Source organism: Macaca thibetana, chromosome 1 (genome assembly GCF_024542745.1).
Source record: "Macaca thibetana thibetana isolate TM-01 chromosome 1, ASM2454274v1, whole genome shotgun sequence".
NCBI classification, from domain to species: Eukaryota; Metazoa; Chordata; class Mammalia; order Primates; family Cercopithecidae; genus Macaca; species Macaca thibetana.
Genome location: NC_065578.1, coordinates 145,507,684 through 145,526,338, shown reverse-complemented (window position 1 = coordinate 145,526,338; position 18,655 = coordinate 145,507,684). Strand labels below are relative to the sequence as shown.

General features: G+C 37.8%; 2 protein-coding genes across 6 annotated transcripts in view; one reads left to right on the top strand and one right to left on the bottom strand.

The window, feature by feature from the left end:
• The window catches only part of GPATCH2 (G-patch domain containing 2), a 203,385-nt gene extending 191,012 nt beyond the window's left edge, over positions 1-12,373 (bottom strand). For 3 of the 5 annotated variants that reach the window (XR_007723473.1, XR_007723471.1, XM_050780321.1), the window contains exons 1-2: positions 11,978-12,161; positions 1,199-1,915 (exon numbers count right to left, since the gene is read on the bottom strand). Coding sequence is in view for 3 of the 5 variants with exons in the window: in XM_050780321.1 (XP_050636278.1) it covers positions 1,199-1,915; positions 11,978-12,033 (773 nt within the window). In the remaining 2 variants the exon portion in view is untranslated. Of the gene's footprint in view, positions 1-1,198; positions 1,916-11,977 lie in introns of all 5 variants that reach the window. The other 2 variants (XM_050780307.1, XM_050780331.1) reach the window with 2 other exon arrangements.
• Positions 12,374-12,375: 2 nt separating this feature from the next.
• The window catches only part of SPATA17 (spermatogenesis associated 17), a 228,821-nt gene continuing 222,541 nt past the window's right edge, over positions 12,376-18,655 (top strand). Inside the window, exon 1 of the mRNA XM_050780373.1 lies at positions 12,376-12,507. Within this exon, the coding sequence (XP_050636330.1) occupies positions 12,440-12,507 (68 nt within the window). The 5' untranslated portion in view covers positions 12,376-12,439. The remainder of the gene's footprint in view (positions 12,508-18,655) is intronic.

The following is an 18,655-nucleotide window of genomic DNA, read 5'->3' as shown; positions in this document are numbered from 1 at the left end:
AAAAAAAAAACAAAACAAAAAAAACCCAAAAGATAAAAAATAAAAACCAAATAAAAGATTGAGAGCTCACCACAAGTCACATGATTAAAATGATCCCAGCCCTTGGGAGGCCAAGGCAGGTGAATCACTTGAGGTCAGAAGTTCAAGACCAGCCTGGCCAACATGGTGAAAAGCCGTTTCTACTAAAAATACAAAAACAAGTAGCCAGGCATGGTGTTGTAATCCCAGCTACTCTGGAGGCTGAGGCAGGAGAATCACCTGAACCCAGGAAGTGGAGGTTGCAAATGAGCTGAGATCGCACCCTTGCACTCCAGCCTGGGAAACAGAGTGAGTCTCTATCTCAAAAAAAAAAAAAAAAAAGAAAAAAAGAAACCAGTCCTACAAATTAAAAATCAAATACTCTTTCTCAGACCGTTTTTACAGACTGTTTTTTTCTGGCTCATAGTTCTGCATTTGGTTTTGCAGACCCATGCCTAAAAGGATAAAGTGTTAACACATTCTCATTTCTTGCAAGTAACATCACTTCATCACTTCAGTATAAAAGAAAAATGATCACCTACCTTTTGATGCTGTCAAAATAGTACTTAACAATTATCATTATAGTATACCTGCTTCCTAGAATAGACAGATTAGACTAACTGCCACAGGACCATTGTTTTTCCTATTTTTCAAATGACAAAACCAGGTGTTTCTAGCCTATAAATTAGGTTTTACAATTCATAAGTGATCAGAATTCCTAGAAAGTTACAGATTTTTTATGTCAAGCCACACACGTTGAAGTGGTATAAACTTTTGATTTTCAAGAATCAGAATAGATTAATGAATTGTGACACTCTAAAAAGTACCAAAAGCTAAAGTTCTATAATTAAACATAAATAATTATATATCCATTTCTGAGTTACAAACGTGCTGTTATTCAAAAGCACATTCTTTTCCACTGAAAATCCATTTCCTTTTCTCCTTGTAGCTGAAAACTGAGTCATTATAATATAATCGAAAGACTTTGTATAAATCAAATAAGCAATTTTGCTTTGTGCTAAACATCATAAATTATAAGGAAATATAACCATAGTTAACAGTAATATCACTATCATTATTATAGTTTATAATTATTTTAAAATAGAATTAATTAATATAAAACATTCAACCACAAACACTGGAGACAAATATTTTTATATTTAGAGAACATAAAAGTCACCTTTCACTCATGAGCTCATCTGAGACTTTTTGCTCTTCACATTCCATTTTGTCCTTATTGGTCTGGCTCGTTTCCTCACTTTCTAAAACTACTCCTTCATCTTGGATTTTTGGTCCTTGTCTGATTATTTTCAACTTTCTTTTTTTGACTTTGATCTTGGTAAATTCTTGATACTGGTAGGCTCTATCACTGTCCATGTCCTGATCTCTACAACCCTCAGGTGGCTGGGTCATTGTCCGTTTGTTAGAGATGTCCTGTGGGAGATCTACTGCCATGCGTTTTACCTTTCTCCTCCTGCGCAGAGTTCTATTGCCAACATTGTCCACAGCAAAATCAGACTCATGCCACAGAGGTCTTTTCCCTCGAACATTATTATTTAAGTTTGATGATGGCCTGCGCTTTGCTACTAACATTTGGTCATCAGAGTCACTGTGATCTTTTTTATTATTATTGTGATTCTCTCTATAGTCCTTGCTTGGTTCTTCTAAACTAGAATCAGAGCCTTCACTTAAGCAGTGACCAGTCTCCCACGGGTGATGCACATTATAGGACCTCCGTTTTCTCCCTCTCCTTTTCCTTGCCTGGCGTTTCAGAGGGCAAGATATACTTCGAGAATGGTCTCCTGTTTCAGCAAATCCACCTCGAGCTTGCTCTGAGCTCTCTTCCAATGCTGAGACAAGGTCGTGAACCAGTTCCTCCATGGTTCTACTGAAATGCCTTCATTTTTTAGAGAAAGAAAAAAGAAAATAGTCAATCTTAACCACAGTAACCTCGTTTTCTATAACAGACAATTCATTCTAAATTTGACAAAAATTAATGATTACAAAATGTTTCAAAGCTAATTTTCCTATCCAAGATATTACAGTTTTAAATATCGATTCATTTTAGGCCTCTTCTTATATAAGTTATTTTATTAAACATAGGAATTACTTCCAAGATAGAATAAGCTTATGAGCAATGAAAGATCCCAGTACTTTTATATTTTTACTGTATAATTATGGAAAAGTTCTGTTTAAATCCCTATCCGCTGGCCCACTCCTACCCCTTTTCTAGAGCCAGTTTTCCTACAGCAGATACAGAAAGAACTTTCTCAGTCCCCTCTTCGCCCACTAATCTCTAAGTAAAAAAAGAAACATGAAATCTTCTATTCACCATGTGTTCTAACCAGTGAGTACCATCATATAAGAGGCAGTTAGAAAGACAGACAGGTAGTTTCAGGATTAGTAATATATGTGAAAGTTTAACCAACACCATGCATTTATTTAGGCCACACTAATCTCTTAACCCAGTGAAGCAGAAACTACATTCGCATTCAAATTGCAGTCTCATGGGTTTAAAAGGGCCCATCATTACTTCACTCTGAAGCAATTTCTTAGGCTTTCCTTTTTTAAGAGCATTAAACTATATTACTAGTATGAAAATTTTTCAGTAGTCAGCAAGGATAAGCATCAGCATTCTTTGGGAATTTTTATAAATTATACTTGTCCTTTTAAAACCCAATTCCCAAAGATTTTAAATTAGTTGGTGTGACATACAGCCAAGGTATCTGGTTTTATTTTTTAAACATCACAGATAATTGAGATTTGTACCCTTCTTATGAAGGCCAAAGGCAATCATTTGTCAAATCGAGATCTAGAGGCACCTAGGGATTGAAATATTCTCAACAGTCATACAGAGCTTCTAGAGCCTACAGCAGGAGTAGGCACACTTTTATGTAACTGGCCTGCTAGTAAATACTCTAGGCTTTGCAGGCCATTGGGTCTCCCACAATTACTCAACTTGCCACTGTAATGCAAAAATAGCCACAAGCAATACATAAATAAATGGGTATGGCTGTGTTCTAATAAAGTTTTATTTATAGAATCAAGTTATAACTGGCTATAGTCTGCTGATCTGTGGTCTATGTAGTCTCTACAGTCATGTATAGTCTCCAACAGTCAATAATTTCAGGCTTTTGCAAGTTCCTTATAACAGCTTTCAACTTTTGTGTTTTCATTTTAATGATAACCTAAAAACAACACACATTGTGATTCAACTGGATTTACCATTTATAATGTGATGCATACATACGCCTGCTAACATTTGTGTATTTACTATTTGCCAGACCCATTCCTAAGTGTTTTACATGTATTATTTCATTTCATTCTCACACAATAACCCTATGAGGTGGGAGATGAAATACACAAAGGCCAAAAGATTTCTGTCGCAATGTGATGCATCTAAGTAGTGGAGAGAGGATTCAAACTTCAGCAATCAGGTTTCAGAGCTCCAACGTTGAACAAACTACAGCCAAGATCAGCAACACAATCCCAGTAGCCAGTTTGTATTTTTGTTTATGATTAATTTAGCACCAGGTAGCATTACTGTAATCCTCAAGACAGATTTAATATACATCTATGTAAAACCCAAATGACTCATAGGGAGCTATTATATTGTTTTGAATAGAAAAAAAAGAGTTGAAAGACCTGAATCAACACAAGGGACAGGGTGGTATAGCTGGTGAAAGTAAACTGAGCTCAAAGAACCAACCCTGTACTGGTTAGTAAAATGTACACTGTGAGCAACTAAGTAACATGGCATTGTGTTTGGTTAATGTGAATTGGTATTTTCTAGATTTATTTCTGTGGGCATTCTGAATGTATTTAATATAAACAAAAAATCTAATGCATACAGCTTTTTAAAAAATGTGGTGATTCACATACCTATTTAAAATAAACTCTGGAGGGCCACTGAGATTTGATTTTTCCTTTCTAAGGATATTATATACAACTCAGGTTTTTTTGTGTTTGTTTGTTTGAGACGGAGTCTCGCTCTGTTATCCAGGCTGAAGTACAGTGGCATGATCTCGGCTCCCTGCAACTTCTGTCTCCCAGTTTCAAGTGATTCTCCTGCCTTAACCTCCCGAGTAGCTGGGATTACAGGTGCATGCCACCATGCCCGGCTAATTCTTGTATTTTTTAGTAGAGACAGGGTTTCACCGTGTCGGTCAGGCTGATCTCGAACTCCTGACCTCAAGTGATCCACCCGCCATGCTTCTCAATGCTGGAATTATAGGCGTGAGCCACCATGCCCAGCCCCACAAATCAGGATTTAGAACACTGAATTTGATTAAAAGAAATATGTATCGCATAGGAATTAGCTTTAAGCCAAACAAAACAGAGGCTACAACTTTTGACTACACTGATAAGCCAAATGAATCTTTTTTCTATTATCTATGTCAACAAATGCCCTTTACCCTTAAAACAATGAATATTGTGTTCTTTTCCTTTGACATTATTTCATTAAAAGAAATATAGTCTGAAAGACCTATTGTCTCTGAATATAATATTGCACCTTAAAAAAAATTCACTTGAAGCCACTTTAACATGTATTAAAATTAGTATCCTTTCTCTCTATTATCTGGTTCTGGAGTAACTTACTCTTGGAAGACAGGGTTTTCTTATCAATGGGTGAATGGCCAGTTCAAAGTAATAAAACATGAAATTAACTCGATGTATGAATATAATATCTAATTAAAGTCAGTTTATTTTGGATATTACAATTTAGTGCTTTACTGTAGCACAGAAAATTTATAGTACTAACATTAGAAAAAGGTTAGTACACCTGATACAATCCATCGAAATCTGATACTCTTCAATTAATTTTGTTTAAAAAGTATTGCTGTAACCAATAGTTTAATAAAATACTAACAAATTTCATTCTTAGTAATATTAGCAGTTATATACACAAAATTTCTCTAGAATCTCATGAAAACTGTGTCAGCCTTATTTGACTTTATCTTGCTTCTCTTGAGAGAAAATAAAACATATTTTTAGGCTGGGGGCGGTGGCTCATGCCTGTAATCCCAGCACTTTGGGAGGCTGAGGCGGGCAGATCACCTGAGGTCAGGAGTTTGAGACCAGCCTGGCCAACATGGTGAAACCCTATCTCTGCTAAGAATACAAATATTAGGCCGGTGTGCTGGTGGGCACCTGTAATCCTAGCGACTCGGGAGGTTTAGGCAGGAGAAGTGCTTGAACCCAGAAGGCGGAGGTTGCAGCGAGCTGAGATCACACCATTGTACTCCAGCCTGGGCGAAAAGAGCAAAACTCCATCTCAAAAAACAAACAAAAAAAACATATTTTAAAAAATACTGTAATTAGAAGAATCCAATTTATTCCATGATGTCACTCAAATATGAACCAACTACATATTACTTTTAAAAGCTTTTTAAAAAAAATCCTATAAAAACACAGAAAAAATATAGATTTAACAAGTCCTACTCAGAGTTCAAATTACCTTTTTCCCCTTCAGTTTCAAATAACTAGACTCTTCTCCAAGTCAATACCAACCAAAATCCATGCTAATGAGTCAGTAATATTATAGTCAGTTAACCTCAAGCTGCTTCACTAACATCCCTCAGTTAAAACTGGCATCGGCAGGGCACAGTGTCTCATGCCTGTAATCCCAGCACTTTGGGAGGCCGAGGCAGCAGGATCACTTGAGATCAGGAGTTCAAGACCAGCTTGGCCAACAAGCTGAAACCCCATCTCTACTAAATATACAAAAATTAGCCATGCATGGTGGCGATGCCTGTAATCTCAGCTACTCAGGAGGCTGAGACAGGAGAATCGCTTGAACCAGGAGTTGGAGGCTGTAGTGAGCCAAGATCATGCCACTGTACTCCAGTCTGGGCGGCAGAGAGATTCTTGTCTCCTACTGGCTGGTCAAAACCAAAGTGATCCTAAGAGACCGTCACATGACCAATAGCTCTTTTATTTCCTTTGCCGTGGCAGTTTACACTGATGTATCAGAAGACCAATGTATGAAAACACTTTATCCTAGAGATAGTTTCTTAAATAAGACTTTCCTATTAAAGGGGAAACCTGGAAATATAGAAGTTTTCTATACAAATCAGTACTTACTGAACAACCAGTTTTAAAGTTTGAATTACACTAAATTCAATGAATGTACCACTTAACTAACTTGAGATTTTTATATTCATAATTGTAAAAGCCATTTTTCTTCATTTAGAACTCATTTGGAAATGAAATCTTCTGGGAACAGTTCATATTGGGTAATGTCTAAGATAACAATAGCTCATCAATAGTTTTATTAAGACACTCTGAATGAACAGAATACCCCAAAACAAAATTATGGCCCCAACATCTATTTAAAGTTGGATTTTATGAAAGGAAATGACTCAGGCAGGTGAGTACTTTGTTTTTTCAGGTGGTATTGGATTATGCTGAGCAATATAAAATGTATGATCAATCCAAGACTTGATATGCAAGCTTTATTTAAAAATTTTAGGTCAAACATCAAGTTTGTTTGTTTCACTTCTTCTACCCAATACCCAGTAAATAAGTGAACTATTATCCTTTTGTTCCTTATCAGCAGGCTCTAATAAATTCAGAAAAAGGCTTTCCTAAAAGCGGATGTTTAAGTGTTTTTCTTTCAAATATATCTGGTTCAAGGAAGAAGAATCAGGAAGAAGCTTTAGTCCTAATTTACTGCTTAATCTACCCTAAGAACTGGAAGTTGATTGATGGCCCATGAGCTCCTAAATGTCAGTCAGCAATATATTGATAATAAACCCAATATATAAATAAACCCAAGTTCATATTAAAAACAAAAACTGGCAGGAAGCAGTGGATCACGCCTGTAATCCCAGCACTCTGGGAGGCCAACTGAGGTGGGTGGATCACCTGAGGTCAGGCATTCAAGACCAGCCTGGCCAACATGGCGAAACTCCATCTCTACTAAAAATAAAAAAATTAGCTGGGCGTGGTGGTGCACACCTATAATCCCAGCTACTCAGGAGGCTGAGGCAGGAGAACTGTTCCAACCCAGGAGGCAGAGGTTGCAGTGAGCCAAGACTGTGCCACTGCACTACAGCTTGGACAACAGAGAGAGAGACTCCATTTCAAAAAAAACCTTCTGGATAGAACTAAAGGATAATTGATTATAGCGAGTAAGTAACTAGTTAAGGAAGAGGAAAGTAAATACTGTTTATCACCTAGTACTGGGTAAAACTCTTATTTTTACTTCTCTAAAACGTAGATTATCAGTTCTACAAAGTTAAGTAATTTCAGCAATGCAGTGCTAAAAGTTACGTGGTGTTAAGTACATCCGCTTAATTGGCTTACAAAAATTTAAGGGAACAAATAATCATTAATGTATTAGTTTCTGTATGAATAAAAATTCAGTGTGTACAAAAACACTGTACTAACACACAGTACATAGTCAAGGACTATGCTGCTGAATGTTATAAACTACTCACAAACTTAAGACAGTCTTGGACTTATATGCCTCCATTATCACGTTAGCTTTTATAAAAAGTTGGCTGGTCCTAAAAGTATGCAGCAAACAGCTGAACCAAGCAGATTAAAATTAATGCATAATAGTGCAGACTATGAAAATGTGTGACTAAACATGCAAATGGTGAGCCTTCAAGATGCCACATCAAGGCTAAATGACTAATGACTTTATGACTAATTTCATACCATACGATCCATAAGAATTATCTTCAGATTTCTGCTGCTTATGGGAATTTACATATTTCCCTCCTCAATGGGAATATTATTCATCAAATAAGTCCTTATCTCAACCTAGAAATCTATTAAGAGACTATGTCTTCAATTTTCTCCTTTTACATATATGTGGGGGAGTGGGTGGGCATTATCTTAGGAAATTATCAATAACCCTAACACGAAATGTTGACACTTATGCTAGTTTAGAAGTTCCTTGACTTACCTATTTAAATTAAAAGTAAACCTTTTCTGTCTTTTTGAAAAAGCTAGGGTGGGGTAGGGAAGAATTATTTTACTCTGAAACATGTAAATGATTAATTACAACTTTACGTTAATATTAGGCAATAAATAGGAAACACCATTCTCTAGAGAAAAAAAATAAGGCTGGGAGAAAACTACAGAGAACATGAGCTTAGAAATCAAGGCTATGAATTTGGAAGCTAATTCCAGTTATATTCATTAGCTATAGGACTTTGGACAAATTACCTATCTTTTGATTCTGTTTATTCATCATAAAAATCAGCATAATTTCTACCTTGAAAAGATTTTTCTGAGGATGAGTGGATACTTAATGTTCAAGAGAAGTTATTTCATGTTTTCACGACCTCTACCCACAAGTAAGAGAAACTGGTCACTAAAAGATCCCAACTTATTCTGCTTTTAAGGTATAACCATACTGGGAATCTTGAGGGTATTACAGTTAACGGCCTTCAATCTTTCTGAGGTCATGAAGCATTCTGAATGTTGGGAAAAGGAAGGATAGCAGACATATATAACTTGCTGCATACAATTTCAATAAGTTCATGGACTCCTTGAAGACTCTATGAAACTAAAAGAAAATTTTAAATCCCAAAAAATTAATGCCATGTATCTGACTTACTTCCACCTTAAAAATATACATATGTAAATTTAAAAAGATTAAATAATCCTTCCCAGTTAAAAGTGGAAAGGAAGCAAAAGCTCCACTGACTTGTATTCAATCACAGGTGCTCCTGGCAGCTTCTACTTTGTCACTTTTGTCACCATAGGAACTTTCAGGAAGTCTTCTTTCCTCTTTACCATGGCTTGCTCAAAATCAAACCATGAATGGCTTTAAGAAGAAAAAAAAAAGTCTAACCCTAGTTTCCAAATTAGTGATTTAATAAGGCAAGCTCATTTATTATTTAAATCTGAAGATGACTTTATGAGTCATTCAAACTTCTCCTTACACTTCAATTACTTTCAAAAGATAAACTATTGAAAATGCTGCCTATATGAAATAGTTTAAAAAAAAATTTAGAATCTAATAAATAATTCATTCTAGCTCTTGTCAATATGCATATATTCAAACGTATTAGGCAAACAGTAGGTAGGAAATGAGACTTATTTAATGTTTATATTAATATATGGTAACTGTTCAATAAAAATTTACTGAACATATAATCTGAATTCCTATAACAGGAATGAGAATGAAGACAACTAAATATTAATTACAAGTAGCATACTGCTTGACACATAACAGATTTTAAAAAAAATAATCTGCCAGATGAGCAAACCAATGAATGACTAAATGACTGACCAAATAACAAAAGAAAAACAATGACTAAAACTTTTAGACAATCCATATTCCAAATTTTCTGCTACATTAACAAGCCAGACACTCCAGGTTTTTAGCTAAGTAAATGTGAAGTTAAGGAAAAATTATCAAAGACAATGTAAAGGCTTACAGCTTGACATAAATATGGATGCTAAGAAGCTATATTTAATGAATTACTTGAACAAAATCATACTGTTTATTGCTTTGATTCTTAATTGTTGAAACAAAAACCTGACTCAAACCTGCTGGTATGCAACAAAGTTCAAGACAAACAAACTCCAAAAAACAACTAATTCAAAAAAATGTACACATTTGACTATGCAGTTTTCCAGATTTCAATACAATCAAAATACCAAATAGGAATGAAAATGTAGAAACGAAAGTCCAGAGTCAATATAGTTTATTTTAATGGCTTTGTTTTTTTAAGCAAAGCCACATAACAAAGTTAAAAAAAAAAAAATAGAATACCATAGTTGAATAAAGAAATTATCTACATTTACCCATTTGGTGCCTAAAAGTTGAAAGAGCAACCTCCACATTGGAGAAGTTGAAAAAGTCAAGATGGGAGCTAAATAAGTCAGAAAATCCAGACTGGGTAACAAATTTGGGTATCTAACTGCTAGGTTATATATTCCTTGAGATATTATATCTCATTCAGACACATAGGCAACATATAAAAGTGGTTAAGAATTTTGGGGGGGTATACCGGAATCATCTTGCAAATATGATACTTAGGCCAGTTACTTAAACCATCTTTGCTTCTGTGTCACCTTATCTAAAATGCAAAGAATGATACACCTACCTCAAAAGATTTACATGAGATGACACGTATTTGTAAAACCTGGCACCTAGTTAATTGCTTAGTAGCAGTATTCCCAGTGGGACTGGAATTTACTACTGGGATCAAACATATATGTTATACAGTAAATATCTGTTCAATTAATGAAAAAGAAAATTCCATTAAGAAATCTGGAATGACTGGATGGTCGTACAGATAGACTAGAAAATAAAGATTCAGTTTTCTGGAACATGTTCATTCTGACAAAACAGGAATGACTTTAGAATTTCATTAAAAAATACTAAGTGCTACCACTCTGTTATACTATGGTGCCATAAGAAATGGTGAGTTGTATGACAAGAAAGCCTTTAAAAGAGAATTGAAGGAGGTTTCTCTCAGTACCTAACCATAATTTGGAAGGTAGAAGAAGCTGAGAGAATCAATCATATTCTGATGTAATCACCTATCCTACAAATCGATAGCACCCTAGGAAGAGCAGACCAATCTACATAGGATATTTTGTCTCCCTGACTTCACCAAGATAATGAACGGTGAAATATGAACGGTGAAACATTAAGACAGGTATCCTTGACAGGGAACTGTGGGGTGATGGACCAATCCATTATCTTGTTTTGTGTGGTGTCTACTTAAGTATATACAATGCCAAAACTCGTAAAATTAAGCATGTAAGAATTGTGCATTTCATTCTATGCTAGTTATACCATTAAAAACTGGTTCATTTAAAAAGCGCTCCCTGCTTTTCTCCCTGGAAAATGTAATAATTTACTAATAGTACAATCAAATCTATATTAACTATAAAATTAACTATAGGATGATGTCACCCAACTAAAAATATTTTGGATAAGGTATTCTTTTAACTTTTCAGTGATAGATGATGTAAAAGTAATTCTTTGAGATCACAGACTACTAAAATTCCTTCTGTTCTAATTTTTGCAGAATCTAGGAATGAACATGCACCGTTTAGCCACATTTCTTTCACTTGTTGGTCAAAACTTTATGTTTGAGAGGATTTTCAGTGGAAAATTGCTTGTTTGTATCACTGGTTGTCTCGTGTTACGTTTGGAGGAAAAGGGCTTGGGAGAAAAATACGACAGATATTACAGTGTTCAACTAGAAATCCCAAAACCAGGATTCTAGCTCTAGGATTAAAATGTACAGGGCAACTTTGGACACAGCACTTGAATATTCTGTGCTTGTGATATTCTGCTATCACAGGGCTGTCATAGGATAAAGTGTATTAATTTGTGGAAATACTTTGAAAAGTCAAAGCAATGTATTATTCTAACGTGGCATTGGTGACATGATACCATAGACATAGTCAAGCCCCAAACTTAATCCTGACAGTTATAGGTTCTTGGAAAATCCCCATATACATCTCCCTTGAACTTGAATAGAATGTTCAAGAGGGTGGAAACAGGTAGGTTATCCCCTCTCTCTAAAAAAGGGGGTAAGAGGGTGATGTGTTTTCCACTATTGAACTTCCATAATTCTACATTTCTGGAATGTATCTTCCAAAAGATTTGATATAATCTGGTAAATATTGAAAGAGGAGTGGGGAATAAGGCCCAGATTAAGATAGATTCTTCCTGTCCCTAGTGTTGTCAACAATCAATGAGGAGATAAATTGCTCCTGGAGTACAGGAAGCTTGACTTCTAAAATATTGTTAAACAAGCAATCAGCAAACATTTACTGTATTCTTTAACAAATCTTTGGCACACACCCAAGAGCTCCCTCAAACTGCGTGCATCCCAGGAACGAGTGAGAGCAAGGCCTAGATGTCTTCAGATCATCCATCACAGCTCTCTCCCGCCTCCATTCCAGGTCCAGCAGAGTGGCCTCGGGCAATCACACCCTTCCCTGACCTCCCCCTCCCCAGGGCCGCCAGCCTCACCAGCTGTTCCCGGCTGCTGGAGCTCCGATCGGTTGGCGCCCGGCGGCCCCGAACATTAACGACACCCAGGAGCCTGGCCTCGAGGCTCAGGCCCGTGACCAGACTCCAACTACTACAGCACCGGCGACTTCCAAAGAGCAGTTCAGCATTTTGAGATGAGCTTCCGGAAGCCGACAGGAGGCGGAAACCGGATGCCCGGAGCAACCATTAGTTCTCCGCGTCTACTGCTTTCCGTTCCTATAATCCCCTCTTCCTACTCGCAATAGAGACAGAGACAAATAAATTAAACTTTTTGTGCTACACAGAGATTTCTTAATTCTCTTTTAGTACTCTTAAAGTGGAAGTAGCGTGAGAGGAAAGAGGCGTGAACAAAAAGTCGGACCCCGGGAATGAGCTATGGTTTAGCCCAGTTACCATGGAGACCGGTAGTAACACCAGTTGTAAACCCAAGGCCGAAAGACCATGGCCACGTTAGCCCGGCTGCAAGCTAGGTCGTCGACTGTAGGAAATCAGTACTACTTTAGGAACAGGTAAGTCAGGAAGAGAAAGATCGCGTAAAGGGCAGGCGTGACATTATACCAGTTGTTCCTCAGCGGGAGTTTCCAATTAACGATTTCCCTGATTCATTAAGTAGTACCCAATTCTTCCCTTAATGGGCTGCAAACAGAATCGGGAGTTTCTGTTACCATACAACGAAATTCTAAATAGAGAGGGGCCATAGATACTCGATGTGAGATGATTTAGAAAAACTCCCAGCATAGATAAAATTGTAAAGTGCTTTTTCTCTTCGACATCACCACTCTGTAATTTCATGAAACCTTTGTTCTCCGGGTTCAAGGTTCAATACCTGACTGGGGGTCACCTGGCTCACTAGCCCAATGAGCTGACTGTTTCCCATCTACCTAGGGATTTGAGCCTCCATTATTTTACAAACATCACTGAACCCAATTGTTCTATGACTCATTTGCCTTTCTAAAATGAACGTATCGGCCGGGCGTGGTTGCTCACGCCTGTACTCCTAAAACTTTGGGAGGCCGAGGCGGGCGAATCACCTGAGGCCAGGAGTTCGAGACCAACCAGACTAACATGGTGGAACCCCGTCTCTACTAAAAATATAAAAATTAGCCGGGCACTGTGGCTCATGCCTGTCATCCCAGATAGTTGGGAAGCTGAGGCAGGAGAATCGCTTGAACCTGGGAAGCGGAGGTTGCAGTGACCTGACATTGTACCACTGCACTCCAGCCTGGTTGACAAATTAAGACCCTGTCTCGAAATAAAATAAAATAAAATAAGAAATAAAATGAAAGTGTCTAAACCATTCTGACACAGTAACTAGTACCAAATATTAATTAATAGACAACGGGTAAGAAAACCACTAGCAGTCTTCCTCATTTCCCTACACCCAAACTTCTTGCCTAGGAAGAGTTTCATTTTAAAGAATCATTGTCCCAGGAGTTTTTGTAACTTAAGAGAAACTACAAAAAAGTGAATTAGACTATTATGGAATACAGTGATATGACAGACCAATGGAAAATGTTATCAATGAGATAGGGTATTGCTGAGCTGTTTTTATTCTAACGTTTATCTCACCTACCACATCATTATTTCACAACGTACCTCTCTTACAGCACTGATCACAATTCAATTTTACATTCTTTTATGAGATAATATCTATCTCCCCTCTTAAACTAGTAGTAGAGACAGTGTCTCTTATTTTGCTCACCAGTATTTTTGTCTGCAATGTCTATGATAGCTCCATACAAGTAATAGTAACACAATAATTGTTGAAGACTTACATTAATGAATCGTTCAAAAAATCACTAGCCCTGGTTTAAGTAAACGTACTAACAATAGCTAAACATAGAACTTATCTATTTATTTAGAGTATGTGGCAGGTGCTGTATTTATGACATATATAAATGAAATAAGCCACATCCATCATGATGTTCACACTCTAGTATGGAATATAGGCTTTTAAAAAATAATTACAATACTAGCTGGGCTTGGTGGTTTATGCCTATGATCCCAGCACTTTGGGAGGCTGAGGCGGATGGATCGCTTGAGGGCAGGAGTTCGAGACCAGTCTGGCCAACATGACAAAACCCTGTCTCTACTAAAAATACAGAAATTAGCCAGGCATGGTGGCGCATGCCTATAGTCCCAGCTACCCTGGAAGCTGAGTCAAGAGAATCCGTTGAACCCGGGAGGCAGAAGTTGTAGTGAGCCGAGATCGCACCACGCACTCCAGCCTGGGCGACAGAGCAAGACTCTGTCTCAAATAAATAAATAAATAAATAATAACAACAACAATAGAGTAACATGGATAGGAAGGGAAATAACCAGTATTTTTTGAGGACTGCATTTATGAGGGATTGCACTGGGAACTACTTCATATGATCTTTCATTTGGTTATCACAATGTTACAAGTGAATGTATAAATTATCTATTTATTAGATAATCTATATTTTTGGAGCTATAGAACAGTGTCCTAGAAAAGCCTGATGAAGTGCCAAGCAAACACAAATAATTGGCCAGGAATAGAGACTCAGGCCTGTAATCCCAGCACGTTGGGAGGCCAAGGCAGATGGATGGCTTGAGGTCAATTATGAATTATCAGAGCCAACTAATCTAACTCTAAAACCTATGCTGTTCACGATCACTAAACAAAATTTTCTTCCCATTAAGCTGATTTAATTAAATTTTAACAAGCACCAAGATCCAGAGGTCCAAATGGCTTGAGAATACTGTCCCAAATCCATTAACATGTAGGGAACAGAGTTGTGGGAAACAATTTAAAGTCTCCTTGGTTTCTTTCGATGTCTTCTGTTTTGGTAACAAGGTAGGGACAAAAATGCTTCTTCCTAATGGCTAGCGTCAGAATAAGGCTTAAATTGAAAGATGACTTTGTTGAGAAAATATATTCCTAAGTGGTTAGATTAGTATCTGAGTCCTGCAAGGCCTGGAAGTCCAATGTGGAAAAGAGAAGCTCCTCTGCGTAACAAAGAGAAAGGATCTGGAACTCCAAGAAGTGAGCAGCAAATGCAGGAGGAGATTTTGAACTACAAAGAGTAGGAGGAGCGTGGGTTGCCCGACTGACGTAATACTCTGGAAAGTTGCTCCCACAGGGAATGTTTGGTGTGTGTTTATGTTTTGATCTGGTCCATCAAAGAGGCTGAGTATATTGTCCCGGATATAAGGTGAGCAAAAGATAGTAGGTCATTGTTGTAACTGCCCAATGGGTTCACCTTGCCCGTTGCCTAGACAGAGCCAATTTATCAAGACAGGAATTGCAATAGAGAAAGAATAATTCACACAGAGCCAGCTGTACGGGAGACAAGAGTTTTATTGTTACTCAAATCTGTCTCCCTGAGCATTAGGGGATCAGTTTTTAAGGATGATTTGGTGGGTTAGGGTGAGGCCAGTGAGTCAGGAGTGCTGATTGGTTGGGTTGGAGATGAAATCATAGAGGGTGGAACCTGTCTTCTTGCACTGAGTCAGTTCCGGGGTGGGGGCCACAAGGTCAAAGCCAGTTTATCAATGAGCCAATTTATCAGTCTGGGTGGTTCCAGCTGATCCAACAAATGCAGCATCTGCCAGATATCTATAGCACTGATCTTAGATTTTCCAATACTGATGTTATCCCAAGGAGCAATTTAGGGAGAGTCAGAATCTTGTAACCTCCTGTGTGACTCCCAAACCATAATTTCTAATCTTTTAATTAATTTGTTATTCCCACAACGGCAGTCTAGTCCCCTGGCAAGAAGGGGGTTTACCTTGGGAAAGGCCTGTTATCATCTTTGTTTTAAACTATAAACTAAGTTCCTCGCAAAGCTAGTTCAGCCTATGTCCAGGAATGAACGAGGAGAGCTTGGAGGTTAGAAGCAAGATGGAGTTGGTTAGGTAAGCTCTCTTTCACTGTCTTGTTACAGTTTTGCAGTGGCAGTTCTGTTGTCACTTGACAGAGTATTGGCCTTTTTGTTATTGTTGTTGTTGTTGTTTTAACTTTCTCTGGTAATTCTTAGCTTCATTTCTGTTCTTCCGAACTATGAGATTTTCTTTGTGACTTATTGGTCATTTATACTACACACTATACTGCACTGTGTGGAGAGAAGAGTTCAGTATATGTTTATTGATCATATTGTTCATTTTCCCCATATTCTTATTTAAATTTCATCTAATCTGTCAAATTCTAATAGGAATAAGGTAATGTTCCTCTTCCACTGTGTTTCTATAGTGTGGGTGAACCCAAAGTATCTGAGACAGGCTTCAGTCAATTTAGAAAGTTTATTTTGCCAAGGTTAAGGATGCACCCATGACACAGCCTCAGGAAGTCCTGATGTCATGTACCTAAGACAGTCCGGGTACAGCTTGCTTTTATGCATTTTATGGAGACATAATACATCAATCAATACATGTGAAGTTTATATTGGTTCCACAATGCGGGGGCCTTTTAGGTCTTAGGTAGGTTTAAAAATTTTCTGGCCGGGCGTGGTGGCTCACGCCTGTAATCCCAGCACTTTGGGAGGCTGAGGTGGGTGGATCACTTGAGGTCAGGAGTTCCAAATCAGCCTAGCCAACATGGCAAAACCCTGTCTCTACTAAAAATACAAAAATTAGCCGGGGCTGGTGGTGCGCCCCTGTAATCCCAGCTACTCGGGAGGCTGAGGCAGGAGAATCACTTGAACCCAGGAGGCAGAGATTGCAGTGAGCCAAGGTCGCACCATTGCACTCCAGCTTGGGCAACAGAGCAAGACTGAAATTCTGATTGGCATGTAATTGAGTGAGTTATTATCAGTAGAAAGAAATGAGGAATGTCTGGGTTATGATAAGGGATTGGGGAGACCTAGGTTTTATCGTTTTATCATGCAGATGAAGTCTCCAAGTTGCAAGCTTTAAAAAGAATAGACTGAGGCCAGGTGCAGTGGCTCAGGCTTGTAATCCCAGCACTTTGGGAGGTCAAGGCGGACAGATTACGAGGTCAGGAATTCAAGACCAGCCTGGCCAACATGGTGAAACTCCGTCTCTACTAAAAATACAAAAAATAGCTGCATGTGGTGGGGGTGCTTGTAATCCCAGCTAATCGGGAGGCTGAGGCAGGAGAATCACTTGAACCCTAGAGGTGGAGATTGCAGTAAGCCGAGACCGTGCCACTGCACTCCAGCCTGGCAACAGAACGAGACTCTGTCTAAAAAAAAAAAAAAAAAAAAAAAAAAAAAAAAAAAAAAAGGGTGTTTTCAGCAGAGGAGTGACATGATGTGACTTCTGTCTATAAAAACAATAAATAAGAAAGTAACCTTTGACTTATTATTATTATCATCATTTTTAGACAGAGTCTTGCTCTGTTGCCCAGGCTGGAGTGCAGTTGCGTGATCTCAGCTCACTGCACCTCTGCCTCCCAGGTTCAAGAGATTCTCCTGCTTCAGATTCCTGAGTAGGGGGGATTACAGGCACCTGCCACCACACCCAGCTAATTTTTTTTTTTCTTTTTAGCATTTTTAGTGAAGATGAGTTTTCACCATGTTGGCTAGGCTGGTCTTGAACTCCTGGGCTCAAGCCATCTGCCCATCTCGGCATCCCAAAGTGCTGGGATTACAGGCGTGAGCCACGGGGACCAGCCCCTTTGACTTGTTTTTAAGTTGGATAAAGCATTTTGCTTTTGTTTTTCCCATTTCTACTTTCTTCCTCCACTTCCATCTTTTAACTTTTTGGGGCCAGTTTTTGCTTAACAAAATTTAAATCAAATCTGCTTGTGTCAATGACAAAAGTAAATAACACTTAAAAAATTTTAAAACAGGTACGTTTTCTAACAACATGTAAGCAGAAATCAGTCAGATATATATAAAATCTTTTTTAATTGGCTTAGCTGAAGGGAAAAGTATGTTGAAGAATACAGAGAAAGCTGTGGCTGAGGAAGAGGGCAAGAAGTTCTGTAGAGACATGCTATGTAGACCAACTGTCAAATGTCCACATCTCTTACTATCTGAAAGGGGGTTTGAGGAGTGCATGGGGATAGACAAAAAGAAATAGAAAGAGAAATAAATGTTACTGAATATCTACTACATGCTGAGCACTTCCTTCCCAAACATTATTTTATTTGATGTTTACAATAATCTTATGAGGTTATTTTTCTTATTCCTGGTTTACAATGAAGGAATATGAGATTTAGACAATCTATATTACTTGCCAAAGATAAAGAAGATCAAAGATCTAGTGACATTTGATCCATTTCAGTCTACATTTATACCTGGGAGAGGGGGATCTTTAGATTATTAAGTCTCTGCAGGGAAGTAATTTTATCAAATACGTAAGGCCTAACCTGTCTTTCCAAGATCAGGTTGAGAAAAAGAAAACGGGGCTACATTACTCTGTGGTACAAGACCGGTGATTTGCACGTACTTCATTACCCTGTATCAACATCAACCTAAGGTATAATGTTCCTTAAATTGGCCTGATTTCAGGATATATGATTCCTATAAACGTAATACATTTGTTTCTGACTCTGACACAGTAAATTGACTGTGGTTCCTCACAGTCTAACAATATTCTTAGTCTAATAATTTTGTTCAGTGTCCTTGAATTTGGATGATCCTCTTAGTCCTATTAGTCTAAATAAATAGCAGCTTAGTTGAATAGATGTGAGTCCCTTCCCCTGATTCTAATTAATTACTGAAATTTTTC